The sequence below is a fragment of the Carettochelys insculpta genome, chromosome 1, assembly GCF_033958435.1.
Source record: "Carettochelys insculpta isolate YL-2023 chromosome 1, ASM3395843v1, whole genome shotgun sequence".
In the NCBI taxonomy this organism is placed as follows: Eukaryota; Metazoa; Chordata; order Testudines; family Carettochelyidae; genus Carettochelys; species Carettochelys insculpta.
The window spans coordinates 277,191,483-277,205,334 of NC_134137.1; the positions used below are offsets into that span (position 1 = coordinate 277,191,483).

Here is a 13,852-nt window from a genome sequence, read left to right on the forward strand (position 1 = left end):
TGACTAATGTGTTCACTCAGCTATCCTGATTGTTTCAGCAATTCTGGTAATTGCATACGCAGAGGAACAAATAAGCAGAGAACAGAAATAGCAAAACTTCTAAAAAGCATCCTGTAACATTTTTCATCAACTGAGTAAAGCAGAATACAATAGAAACTTTACCATCTGCAACATTAATTATATAAGGGTCATACTTACGCTGACCTTGATCTCTGCACAGAGCTCCTGTTTTTGTTGATGGTACTTTTCCTTACAACACCACTGTGAAGGAAGGAACTATGAAGGGGTAACGGTGAAATTTAAGGTCCTACTATTGCCTTCTGGCTTTAAACTCTTTGAGAATCTGTGAATTTGTCAGAGAACTTTTGTGGATCAAAGACATAGGGTATTCCTAATTCTACACCTTTGGTTTCAGGAACTAAATATGAATTTAATTTGGGATTCTCGAGGTAACCCATTTGGCATGTCTATACTGAAAAAACACCCTCAATCTAGGTTGTCCTAGGAAAGACAGTTTGAACGCTCTGATTCTCTAAACCTTTATGATCAGCTGGAATATTTAGACTTCTTGCAAACAAACAGAACCACAGACTTCAGCTGTTTCTGTGTGTGAGTTTGTAAATGAAGAGACTCAGTTGGAGTGTCTTACCTGCTATCTCCCAGGATCCAACAGAAGAAAGTGCAGCCCCTCCCCATACTAGGCTTCTGTGAAAATACTTTTACTTGCTGAATTGAATGAAATTATCACAATGAGATTTCTATCAGCCTTTTTAAACCAATAATGGTTATCTGAACATGTCTACTAAGAGAGGCAATAGCTCAAAAATTGCCCTATGGCATGGAGTAGGATAAGGTGTCAAGCCTCTACAGTAGAGATAACTTCCCATAACAGCACTATATTATCCTTGTGCTAAGCACTATCTCAGGAACACACTGAATTGTCCCAAAGAGGTCTCTGACATGTTACTGTCAGAAGGCTAATGGGAAAACTGAGGAATGGACTAAAGAAGTCAATAATATTTAAAACTGATTTTATAAGAACAGATGACAGGCATGCTGGACACTCATGGCTGCATTAAAGAATCAAATCTTTCAGTGACTTGAGAACAAGTGATAGTCATCCCTCCTAGCCAACTGAAAAGAAGAAAAATATCAAACAACAACAACAACAACAACAAAAGAAGGCATGCATACTTGAATACTGAGGATGACGTAGGCGTGTGTGTGATAAGCTTGGTAGATACCCATGGAAGAGAAATGTTTGACTGGCACATTTTTAATGGGAGTTGTGTGGCTAGCTCCTCCTTATCCATTTACTTTGGAAATGGCTCTCTCCTCATCCAATTATGTGGCAGACTTCAGGAAGGTAATGGGAGTGGATAGGAGGAAGGAAATACTCCAGACACTTCAGTTTCAGCAGATGCCTCTATCAGCTTAATAGCAGAAGCTGAAAATATCTTACTTTTATCCACAGAACTGCAGGCAAGAATCTGCCCTGCCATGCATCATTCCAACTACATTCCCCTCCTTTTCCATGATAACAAACAGAGGCTATGTTTAAAACAGTTTGGATTTATTAACAAAAATGATGAGAAATAAGGGAGCTTGCATATTAAATATCTAAAGTTGCCTAGAATCACATTTCAGAAGGCAATAACTCCTCTTCCACTATCCACCTTTTTCCTGAACTCCCTATCCCCATCAACTAACAGGAGGAATACAATAGCTCCAAATTAGTATTGATTACACTGGTGTAAAGAAAAGCAGCAGCAAGCAGAGTACACATATTCCAAAACTCAAGGAACCTCAGGTGGAGGAGTGTTTCAAAATATGTCTCAGATTTCCCCCATCCCCAAGGCTTAGTTTACAAAAGAACCATTAAAAATGGCATTAGAATACCTTTGAACTTGTGAAAGACGGCCCATAGCTCAGCAATGTCAGTGGCAAAGGTTATGTCTGTGTCGAGGACAATGACTCGCTCGAGATTGGAAGGGAGAGTCTTTGTCAGAACCAGCTTCATCAACCCATAAATCCCAGAGTAGTGTTTGTTGGGGATCCAGGATACCTCCGACTAACAGGAAAAAAGGAGCAAGGGAAGGAAGAGAAGGGGGGGAAAAACAAGCTTCATTAGAGACATGTTGTTTTATAGAGACAGGTTTCTCAAAATTTTCCTGACATTAGTTCTTGCAATGGGGAAAGAACTCCTACTGGGTCTACCAATAATAAAACCCTGTGGAGGCAGCCCTGAGTAGTCGTCTGAAATGCTGGTTTTAAACCAACATCAGAAAGATACGAACGTTTCTATAAGCTTGAATCAAAAAGTTCTCTGAGACCTCAGCTTCACGAAACGTAATTAAAATTAAACCAGCCTTTCCAACCTTGTTGAATCCTTTTATGAGAAAGTGTGTATCTTGATAAAATTAAAATACATGTTTAATCCAAACTCCCATGTGTATTTTATATTGCTTTCATTTTCAGACCAAAGCAAAACAATTCTGTGTTTGCCATTCCCAGAAACTACCAACTTTGAGGGGAAACAACAAATGCTTTCCCCTCCCTTTACAGTAAGCCCCGAGATATGTGCAGTCTTATGTTAACGCGACTGCTGTCCTGATAGGAGTGGGGAAACTGCTCATGTCGGGGGTGGCACCTGAGAGTCAAGCTCCCCTCCTCTGGTGTTCTCATCAATTTCCTGGCTTCCCCAGCTTGTGCGGGAAATTTGACTTAGGTGGGGATTGTGAGAATGCAACCCCCACGTAAGTCAGGGGTCTACTGTATATTTTGTGGGCTTTGGGGGCTTATGACAGTTAGCACGTCCACAATTCAAAATGTTGGTCACTTTGTAACAAAAGACAATAAGCTAAATAAACAATAAAGTAATTTTACTTTGAAAGCTGATGAAGACCTCCCTGCCAAATATCATTTCACTACAGTTCTTACCACCCCTAACTGCTCTCATGTGGCATCATACAGAATGGGTCAAAAATGAGGGGGGAGATGAGGAAATGTCAAAAACTTGCAAAAAATGTGAATTTTTTTGACCAAAGAAATGACACAAAATTCTAAACCTTTTAACAAAGTCTATGTTAATTTCCCAGAAGTACCTATAGTGGTATAGGAGCCTAAATCTAATTTTTAAAGGTGAAAGACACTTAGGCTCCCCAAGGCCAGTCTAATTCATAATTAAAATTTTAGTCAACTTAACTACATTGCATGGAAGCAGCATGTGAAAAAAGACAATCCTGGCACAGCTTAATTAAAATGACTTAAGCACTGGTGTAGATGTGGCTAGGTCGATAGAAGAATTCTTCTTACAACCTTGCTACCACCTCTTGGAGAAGTACATTACCTACCCTGACAGAAAAACTCCTTCTGTCATGGTAGGAAGCACCTACATTGCTGCAACTACGATAGCAGTTTTAGTGTAGACATAATATTCACCGCATCTACACTGGCATATTCATCTGGAAGAAGGCAATGCTTTTCCAGACGATCCCAGGAGCATCTAGGCTACGTCTACACGTGAAGCCTACATCGAAATAGGCTATTTCGATGAATAACGTCTACACATCCTCCAGGGCTGGCAATGTTGATGTTCAACTTCGACGTTGCGCGGCACCACATCGAAATAGGCACTGCGAGGGAACGTCTACATGCCAAAGTAGCACACATCGAAATAAGGGTGCCAGGCACAGCTGCAGACAGGGTCACAGGGCGGACTCAACAGCCAGCCGCTCCCTTAAAGGGCCCCTCCCAGACACAGTTGCACTATACAACACAAGATACACAGAGCCGACAACTGGTTGCAGACCCTGTGCCTGCAGCATGGATCCCCAGCTGCCGCAAAAGCAGCCAGAAGCCCTGGGCTAAGGGCTGCTGCCCACGGTGACCATAGAGCCCCGCAGGGGCTGGAGAGAGAGCATCTCTCAACCCCCCAGCTGATGGCCACCATGGAGGACCCGGCAATTTCGACGTTGAGGGACGCGGATCATCTACACAGTCCCTACTTCGACGTTGAACATCGAAGTAGGGCGCTATTCCGATCCCCTCATGAGGTTAGCGACTTCGACGTCTCGCCGCCTAACGTCGAAGTTAACTTCGAAATAGCGCCCGACGCGTGTAGCCGCGACGGGCGCTATTTCGAAGTTAGTGCCGCTACTTCGAAGTAGCGTGCACGTGTAGACACAGCTCTACACATAAAGGTCATTCCTCCAGAACAAATCCAGAAGACCGCGGCATCTCTTCTGGAGTCCGCACTCCTTTCCTGTTTGAGGAAGAGCGTCCTCCTCCAGAAAACCTTCCTGAAGAAAGTGCATGTAGATGCTCCGCGAGCACCTCTTCCGAAGGAACAGTCTGTTATGGAGGCGGCGGCAGGGAGCACAGAGACACTCTGCACAGCATCAGTGGAGATCTATGGTCCCATGCTACAGCCGCCCTTAAAGTAGCAGCAGGTCCTGCAGATCCCATCGCATGAGCAGGGACATGAGTCAGGCACCAACACAGTTACACACTCACCCCAGGGGGCAGACACATGCACCCTTGGCCCACCCGCCTCTGCACAGCACAGAGAAGCCCCACGATGTGAAGGGGCCATGCAGGAAGATGGTCACAGGCTCACAGCTCCCATCCCATGACCACCCTATGCACAGCACCCTCAAACTGTCACAGCCCCACCAGAGTCGCCCACCACTGCCAGGAAGAAGTTGCCAGGAAGAGCCTGGCACATTGCACATCCCACAGCGGGGTGGGAGGGGCTGGGCTGGGCGGGGGTGTGGCTGTGCAATCCTCTGCCCCCTCCCCTGGCAGGCTGGCCACGCCTCAACCACAGAAGACCCATGCATCAGCGCCACCCAAACACGCCAGCCCGTCCTCATGAGACATCTAGTATCCGCATCTGTGTACAGCGCGGTGAGCCCCAAGTGCACGGGGAGTGCTTCGGGAACAGACCAGACATGCATGGCCCCCATGCCACTCATGTGGGGACCCCCATGTCTGGGCAAACCCCTCACCCACCCGCCTGTGCCCCAGAGTGGCTGGGGGCACAGCCCTTCACGCCCGTCAGCCCAACTGATGTGCCACCTCCCCCTACACAGCCATCCATACAGCCACACCACCCAAGCGCCCAGGGGACCCACCCACCCCACCAGTGGAAGGATCTATGCCCTCTCAACCCCCACAAAAGCCTGGGGTGCACTACCCCATACAGGATCCCCCACGTACCTGCATTCCTGTCCCCGTCCCACACTGCCCTCAACATAGACAGGGCCCCCTTGTGCATACATGGGAGAGAATGGCACAGCCCAACCACGGTGCACCTGCTTCGGCAACATTCTTTATTTCATATGAAGAGCTATCTAAGTTGACTACATTACTCTGTGCTCTGAAAGGGCTATCACAACAACATATGTAAACCTTGCGCAAGGAGCTAGCACCCTCGTGCTGGCAGGTAGTGCGGGCTGAGGGGAAGATAGTCATGGGCCTATGGTGAGGGCAAGGTAGTGCAGCACCCAGCAGCCATGAGGAGCCAGCCCTGGGTGCATGGGAACCGCTCATGGGGCCTTGCAGACAAACTCCAGCTGGTGAGCGTACTGAATGCAGAGTGCCACGAGGTTGTCCTCAGGCCCAGAGGCCACCTCGGGCTCCTTGTAGCCAGGTATGGCCTCCTCCAGCCAGGACTGGGGGAAGTAGCCCTCCCTGCCCTTGATGAGGTTCTGCAGGATGCAGCAGGCCCACATGACCTGTGGGATGTCCTCCACCCCCATATTCACAAATGTCAGGAGGCTCCAAAATTGTGCCTGCAGGCAGGCAAAGGTACATTCCACAGGCGTGAGCACCCAGGCGGTTTAAGAGCTCCTGGGAGGGGTTGGGGCACCTGGCATAGGGCCTTATCAGTCACGGCAGCAGGGGGCAGCCCAGATTGGCCACCACACACAGGGACACACCCATGTTTCCGACCATGTGCTCATGCTGTGGGATGAAGGTCCTGGCCTCCATCCTGCAGTACAGTCTGGAGGTCCAGAACATGTGCGTCTCATAGGCTAGGCCCAGGATGCCCATGAAAATATCCATAAAGTGGCCCTGCTGCTCCACCAGCATCTGCAGCATGATGAAGTGACAGCCCATGCGGTTCACGTAGCGGTCGGAGCCCCTGTCTGGGGTGCAGATAGCAATGTGTGTCACATGGGCCGCGCCGAAGCAGCGGGGGAAACCTAGGTCCACAAACCCTGCAACCATCTCATCCAGGTCCCCAATGTGCACCAGCCTCCGGAGCAGCACGTGGGTAAAGGCTGCCATCACCTGCCTGGGATGGAATGCGAGCACGCTCATGGCTGGGCACACAGCTGCCCCTGCCCTCTCCCAGCTCCACCACCCATGGGCCCTGCAGGGAAACCCTGCCCTCGGCGGAGAAGCTCCTTCAGCCAGCCCGACTCCAGCTGGGGTGGCATGGTCGCCCAGGTCCAGGCCTCACAGGCCCCTTCCCTTCCTGGTGCCACCACTGCGAGCAGGGCAGGCCTTACCAGGCCGAGGGCAGTGCCTACAGTCACCTTACTCATCCGAAACTGACACCCCGCAGCCTGGCAGCTACGTGTGGTGACAAGTTTCCAGATAGCGATGGCGACCCACTTGCGCACGAAGAGGGCTGGCCGCATGTGAGCGTCCTGGCACCGGACGATGGGGGAGTGCCAGGTGCAGCGTTCCTTGAAGGTGTCCCTCCTCATCCTGAAGCTCTGCAGCGAGCGCACGTCCTCCCACTCAGTCAGGACAACCCAGTCCAGACCTGCTGGATGTGCCTGGGAGGCCTCAGCAGGGACAGTGGTGGATTGGAGCGCCAGGAGCAGAGTCTCCAGCGCCACAGGGTGCGGAGGAGGACTGGCAGGACTGTAGCCAGCAGGTGTAGCTGGGCAAACCTGGGGGGTCTGAGGCTGCTGTGGGACCATGTCTTTTGCAAGCAAGGGTCAGTACCAGGCAAAGGCTCAGCTTCACTCTAAACAGCTTGGCAGGCCTCAGCAGAATATGCAGGGAGTGGGTGTTTGGGAGGGGCCCTTTAAGGCCTTGTGTGGCTGGCGCTCCCGGAAGTGCGACCCCGGTGGGGGCGTTTCCGGTCCGTTCTTTCGAAAGAGGGCACACGGCTGTGTGGACGTGCTCTTCCAAAGGGACGGATGGCTCTTTTGGGCCGCTTGTTAGGTGTAGATGCGACCTTCCGGAAGACAGCTTCCAGAAGACTGTCTTCTGGAGGGTTGCTGTAGTATAGACGTGGCCAATCTGAAAGAGTCAATCCACTTTAAATAAGATTTAGGCTCCTAAACTCCAAAACCCACTTAAGAAAATGTCCTTGTGCTTTTGAAAATGTTGCCATCGTCTCACATTCCTCCTCTCTAATGTCTTATGGAGCATTCACTGGGTCCTGAAGTCCTTACTCAGTATTCAGTCAAACACAGCTCATGCTGCTTCAGTTACAATTTTGACTGTGGGAGGCCTGTGCATGGGTGGACTTTAGGATTTGTCAGCATGCTGAGTGATGAAGTTAGCACCAGGCAGGCATGTATAAAGCTCTCCAATTTCTAACAGTGAGCAGGCTTATTTTATTGTCTCAGGTCCTTCACCAGCATCTCTGAGACTTTTTTGCATAGAAGAGCCCATTTCTCTTAGCTCTTACCCCCCATGAAAAATCTTTCCATGGTAAAAGAAGTGCATGAACATGATTTGGAATTTGGATGGTTGGGAGAGGAAAGGCTAGGAACAGCTTTGTAGGTGCCAGGCTGCTATAATGCGCCTCTCTCCTAATATACTCTGCAAGTTTGATTTATACAATGACTAGGACTCTGCTGCTGTAAGAGAATCTACTCCATTCCCTTTAATACAGGACACAGCTTTCATCTACATTCCATCAGTTTTCAGCACAAGAGACAGACCTTTACACCCCTGTGTCGGTCATTAGACAGATGGCAGATACTGAAGCGGTCTGTCCCACTAAAATTTTAGGGAGTCAGGTAGGAAAAAGTCATCATATAGTCTCAAAACCAGTCCCAAAGTAGGGAAATCTGAACAGTACAAAATGAAAATGAAGTTGTTTTTTTTTTCTAAAGGGATGGCCATCACTTGCATACTCATTTTTAGTACTGTCACTTGCCCACAGATGCAATTGTACATACAGGCACAAAACTCATTTGCTCTCTCACATAGGATTTGTACATTGAAGTGAGAGTGCACAAAAAATCAGGGACTGATTCTGATCTCATACTGGCATAAATCACCATAAGATAAACTAGAATGAGGAAACTTAGTGAGCGTGACACTACAAATACACAAACACAGGTAATGATCTAAAAATAGCTGGCTCAAGAAGTCCTCTTCCTTGACTCATCTCTTCTCTCTTCCCATTGTCATAGCGTGCATTATCAAGCCACAGTGTTTAGTAAAGACACTTAATTTCCTCTTATATTTAGAAAACCTCACTGGGAAATGTTATAGGTATATAAATGCACCTTAAGTGCTCTTCAGATTTTTTTTAAACCAGTATGACCTGTGTAGAACCAAGAGGTTAACTAGGATTGCATCTCTAATATCTGCCCTATACTCAAATGATTTTTTGTCCCCGTTCTCAGCTTTACACTATGTCACGGGGAATGGGCCATGACATGATGATGTTGGTAAAAGAATATCCCCAAATCCAAATTTGGATTTTCCCTTGGGTCCTGTGACTGAAGCGCCTGCCCAATCTGAACATGAGAACCAGCTCTTCACTTGTACTGGTTGGATCTCCCTGGTCCGGCACCCTTGGAACCAGACTGGTCCTGGACGAGGGAACTTGCTGGACCAGAGGTGGCTCCCTGCTGCCGCAACTTAAGCAATTCTGGGTGGCTGCTGTCCTGACACTGGCCCCTGCCAGGCTGCCCTAACTCAGCTCCCAACCCTACTCCAGAATATCCTGGTCCCCCGCAGCTACCACAGTGGCCCAAGCTCCCAGCCCTGCTGTGGCAGCTGTGGCAGAGCTTGGAGCCACAGCTGCCACTCCCCAGCTGCAGCCCCTCTGTTCCCCAGCCAGGGGGCACCCCTGCCATTCCTGGGCCACTGCTTCCCAGCCCCAGCAGCAGCAGTGGCTCCCCTGCTGCTGCCAGGCCGCTGCCCTCGACTGTGGCTCCCAGCCACTGTCAGGTACTGCTCTGGCTGCTGGGCGCTCTGGTCCAGCAACAACCATCATCCCACAGGACTACAGATGTTGCCAGACCAGAGTGTATTGGATTTCAGAGATGCAACCTGTACTTGTGTGATAAAAGGGCTAATACAATTTTAAAGATGCAGGCTTGCTTTCCTGAACATAATGTCATCCATCCCTATGTAATTAATTTTAGATAGTATGTCCCTAGTCTAATTAGTGAAAATGCAATATTGCACTACAGGACCTCATAATATGCTTATTCAAATAAGACTAATAAGGCAAGGGGGTCAAAGGATTCATATATATGCAGACAAGCAGGAAAGGAAAAACTTGGCAAAAATCACAAGCATCCCTTTCCAGGAGCTGTTAATTTCTCTGCAATCACAATTCCCCCTAATTTCTGACATACTTCAGTGGTATTAATGTAGGAACGAGCCACTTTGCCTGGTAATTGCTTTAGATCTGGCCTGAGAAATGACAATCCCACAGTACAGAATCCTATACCATTTCAAAGAATCACTGAAAATGACAAGAGTAGTCCTCAGTTCAAATCCTCCCTCAGAGCTGGTTCCTCATGTAAAGAGTTATTCATATAACTGGTTATCCATAAGTATGACTTGGCCACTAATGATAAAGCTTGTAGGGTAGGTGCAATGTCTTTTTCTGAAGTAGTGTTTTCTATGCCACAAATAGGAATCTGGAAGATCACCACCAATTCCTCATATTTACCTTCAAAAACATCATCAAACTGCTCCTAAAAACCAGATGAGATTCCTTCTGACCCCACTGTTTGTTCATGGGTTCAGCATCCATGAGTAAGGTGGATATTCCAAACTTGTGCCAAGACCACCTCTTCATTATACACAATAGAATCAGGTATTCTCTGTTTTATATATTCACATGGAAAATATATTAGATGAGCATAAAGGTAGCAAAGACAAGCATTTAAAAGTTAAGGGCAGAACTAAAGTTAATTAAGGTTACTGATTGAAAATTCTCATAAAACTGTGCAAACTACAAGACATTCCCTAGGTTTCAGATAACACGGATGAAAATAGACTCTTGTTTGTACAGATATTTTGGTGTAGATTGCACATCACCTTGACTTTTTTAACACCACCAAATAAAATGACACAGTTACATAACATTGGAGAATTATTTTGCCTTGCATGTAGTATCAGAGACAGTTCCATAGCAACCAATATCCCCAGATGATACAGAACAAGCAGGAAAGCCGCAGGGAGGGGACAGTGGCGGCGGGGCGGGGGGGTTGCCCATAAAAGATGTGACTGAAGGGGAAGTGGTGATATATTCAGTAAATTATATAGTTCTCATCTAAGAGGATGCTAGGAATCCTAGAATTCCTATGGGTTAAGACAGAATCATGAAAATGTAAGACTGGAAGATATTTTGAGATATCAGCTAGTCTAGTCCCTTGCACGAAGATAGGGCCAATTATACATAGACCATCCCTGACAGGCGTTTGTGTAATCTCCTCTTGAAAGCCTCCATTGGTAGGAATTACACAATCCCCCTTGGAAACTCACTCCCAATACTTAACTATCCCTACAGCTCAAAAGTTGTTCCTATTACCTAACCTAAACCTCCTTTAGATTAAGACAATTAGTACTTGTCCTACCTTCAATGGATACACAGGACAAATTATTACCATCCTCTTCACCACAGACTCTAACATAGTTAAAAATTTATCAAGTCCATCCTCTACATAGTTAAAAATTTATCAAGTCCATGGACAGTTTCTTTTCTAAACATGAAGCATGCCCATTTTTTAAACCATCGTTCAGGTTTTCTAAACCTCTTATTTTTGTTGCTCTCCTCTTGACTCTTTCTACTTCTTCCTTAGAGTGTGACACCCAGAACTGGAAATAGCATTCCAATTCAGGACCCACTGGTACCTATGACAGTGGGTCAACCCTATTCAGACAGCACTCCTGTTAATACTGTCCAGAATAATAGTAGCCTTTTAACAAAGGCATCACATTGTTGACTCATCTTCAATTTGTGATCCACCATAACCCCCAGATCCTGTTCAGCAGTACCAGTACCCAGCTTATTACTGTCAGTTTTGTAATTGCACATTTGATTTTTCCTTTCTAAGGAAAGTACTTTGCACTTGTCTTTAATGAATATCAATTCTCCAATAAATCTAGATTGTTTTGAATTCTAATCTTGCCTGCCAAAATGCTTGCAACCCTTTGCTGGGTGTACTCTGCGTATTTTTATATATTTTCTGTTCCACTATCAAGTTGTTAAAGAAAATATGGAACAGTATCTGATACAAGACAGGCTCTTCCAGAACCCCATTAGACACATCCCCCAACTTTGACAGCAAACCAGTACTACTTTTTGAGTATGTCTTTTAACTAGTTATGCATCCATTTTATACAGGTTGAACCTCTCTTATCCAGTGCCCTGGGTACATGACGAGTGTCAGATGAGAGAATTTGCCAGACCACGGGAGGTCAGTATTGTCTTGTTGAATTACCAGCACTTCCCCCGCTTACTGGGCTCTTAAAAGACATTTAGGGGTAAATTGCAGTTAAATAACAGCACAGAACACCGAGAGCCAGGACTGAAGGCTATAAACAAACTTTACGGAATCACGGAAAACTTGAGGAATGGTTGTCCAGATAACTAAAATCATGCAGATTACGGATGTTGCCAGATGAGAGAATTCTGAATTAGAGAAGTTCGACCTGTAGTAATTTCATCTAGACCATATTTCCTTAGTTTGCTGATAAGAATGACATGCGGGGTTGTGTGATAAATCTTACTAAAACCAAGATAAACCTATTACCAGGAGCAATGTGTTTATGGGCTCGAGGAGGCACATGATGCCCCAAATTGGGCATGAGAAAAACGGGCCAGAGCCTCTGGGTGGCCTGGGGGACTGGCTGGAGCCTGGAGCCTGCAGCAGGGGTCATGGCCCCCATGCTCACTGGCAGCACTGGGTGGGGCAGGAGGCAGTGCAGTGAGGCAGTTTTTGCCCACTCACCCATCTGCAAGACACCTCAGAGGAGGGACGGAACTGCCCCCACACTCACTGGCGGGAAGCTAGTGATGCGGCTGGCAATTGAAGGAGTGAAGTGGGATGCAGCCATGTTGCTCTGCTTCCCTGGCTCTCAACATTGCCAGTGAGTGCTGGGGAGGGAGGCAACCCCTCCTGCTGGCGCCAGATCTCTGCTAATCCACCAAGTGGGAGTGGCTGGGGAGGAAACAGGGTGAGGGTGGAGCAAGTGTAGGAGTGTCCCGGCTCTCCTTTGCGGTAGTGGTGGAACAGGGAAGAGTCACGTGGGGTGGGGGAGGCTACATACCAGCACAAAAAAGCCCTGGTTAATTCTATTAAAACCTTTTCAGTGAAGACTGAAGCAAAATATACCTCAGCCTCCTTGATGTCATCTGTTATTAGCTCTCCTTCCCCACTACAGTTTCCTTCCTTTTTTTATGTCTCTTGTTAGGCATAATTGTCTGTGCCTTAGCTTTTCTAATTTTGTGCCTATATGCTTTGGTTAATCTCTCGTGCTCATCCTTTTGCAATCTGGCCATGTTTCCACTTTTGTAGAATTCATTTTTTTTTATGTTCAGGTAATTAAAGAACTCCTGATGGAGCAATACTGACCTTTCACTATTCCTCCTACTGTTCTTTTGCATCAGTTTGCTGAGGCATCTTTAATATGATCTTGTAGAAAAACTGTGAGCTTTCCTGAAACCTTTTTATTTTCCTTTAGATTTTTTTTCCCATGGGACATTACCTACCAGCTCTCTCAGATCGTTGAAGTCTCTTTTTTTGAAGTCCATTGTCCTTATTCTGTTGCTTTCACTCCCTCCTTTCCTTAGAATCATCAAATCTATCATTTCATGACTGTTTTCAGCCAAATTACCTTCAACCTTCAGGATGAAAACCAAGGAAGGGGTGGAGCACTGCAAAATCAAGGTTCTCCATCACTGGGAACCAGGGTCAGAGTCTAGAAATACAGGTCCATTTGAAACCTGAGCAAATTATGGCTCTAAATTGAGTTTGGATATTAGCACGAGAAAAAGGCTCTAACAGGTGACCATGGCTACGTCTACACGTGCACGCTACATCGAAATAGCTTATTTCGATGTAGTGACATTGAAGTAGGCTATTTCGAGGAATAACGTCAACACATCCTCCATGGCTGGCAACGTCGACGTTCAACTTCGACGTTGGGCAGCACCACATCGAAATAGGCGCTGCGAGGGAATGTCTACACACCAAAGTAGCACACATCGAAATAAGGGTGCCAGGAACAGCTGCAGACAGGGTCACAGGGCAGACTCAACAGCAAGCCGCTCCCTTAAAGGGCCCCTCCCAGACACAGTTGCACTAAACAACACAAAATCCACAGAGCCGACAACTGGTTGCAGACCCTGTGCATGCAGCATGGATTCCCCAGCTGCCGCAGCAGCAGCCAGAAGCCCTGGGCTAAGGGCTGCTGCACACGGTGACCATAGAGCCCCGCAGGGGCTGGAGAGAGAGCGTCTCTCAACCCCTCAGCTGATGGCCGCCATGGCAGACCCCGCTATTTCGATGTTGCGGGACGCAGATTGGCTACACGTGCCCTACTTTGACATTCAACTTCGAAGTAGGGCGCTATTCCCATCCCCTCATGGGGTTAGCGACTTCGACATCTCGCCGCCTAACGTCGA

The 13,852-nt window shown here is 47.2% G+C and overlaps 1 protein-coding gene across 3 annotated transcripts in view; it reads right to left on the bottom strand.

Moving 5' to 3' along the window:
- LARGE1 (LARGE xylosyl- and glucuronyltransferase 1) overlaps positions 1-13,852 on the bottom strand; it is a 458,979-nt gene that overhangs the window by 183,876 nt on the left and 261,251 nt on the right. For all 3 annotated transcript variants that reach the window (XM_075008156.1, XM_075008163.1, XM_075008172.1), the window contains one exon: positions 1,900-2,071. In XM_075008156.1, the coding sequence (XP_074864257.1) occupies positions 1,900-2,071 (172 nt within the window). The remainder of the gene's footprint in view (positions 1-1,899; positions 2,072-13,852) is intronic.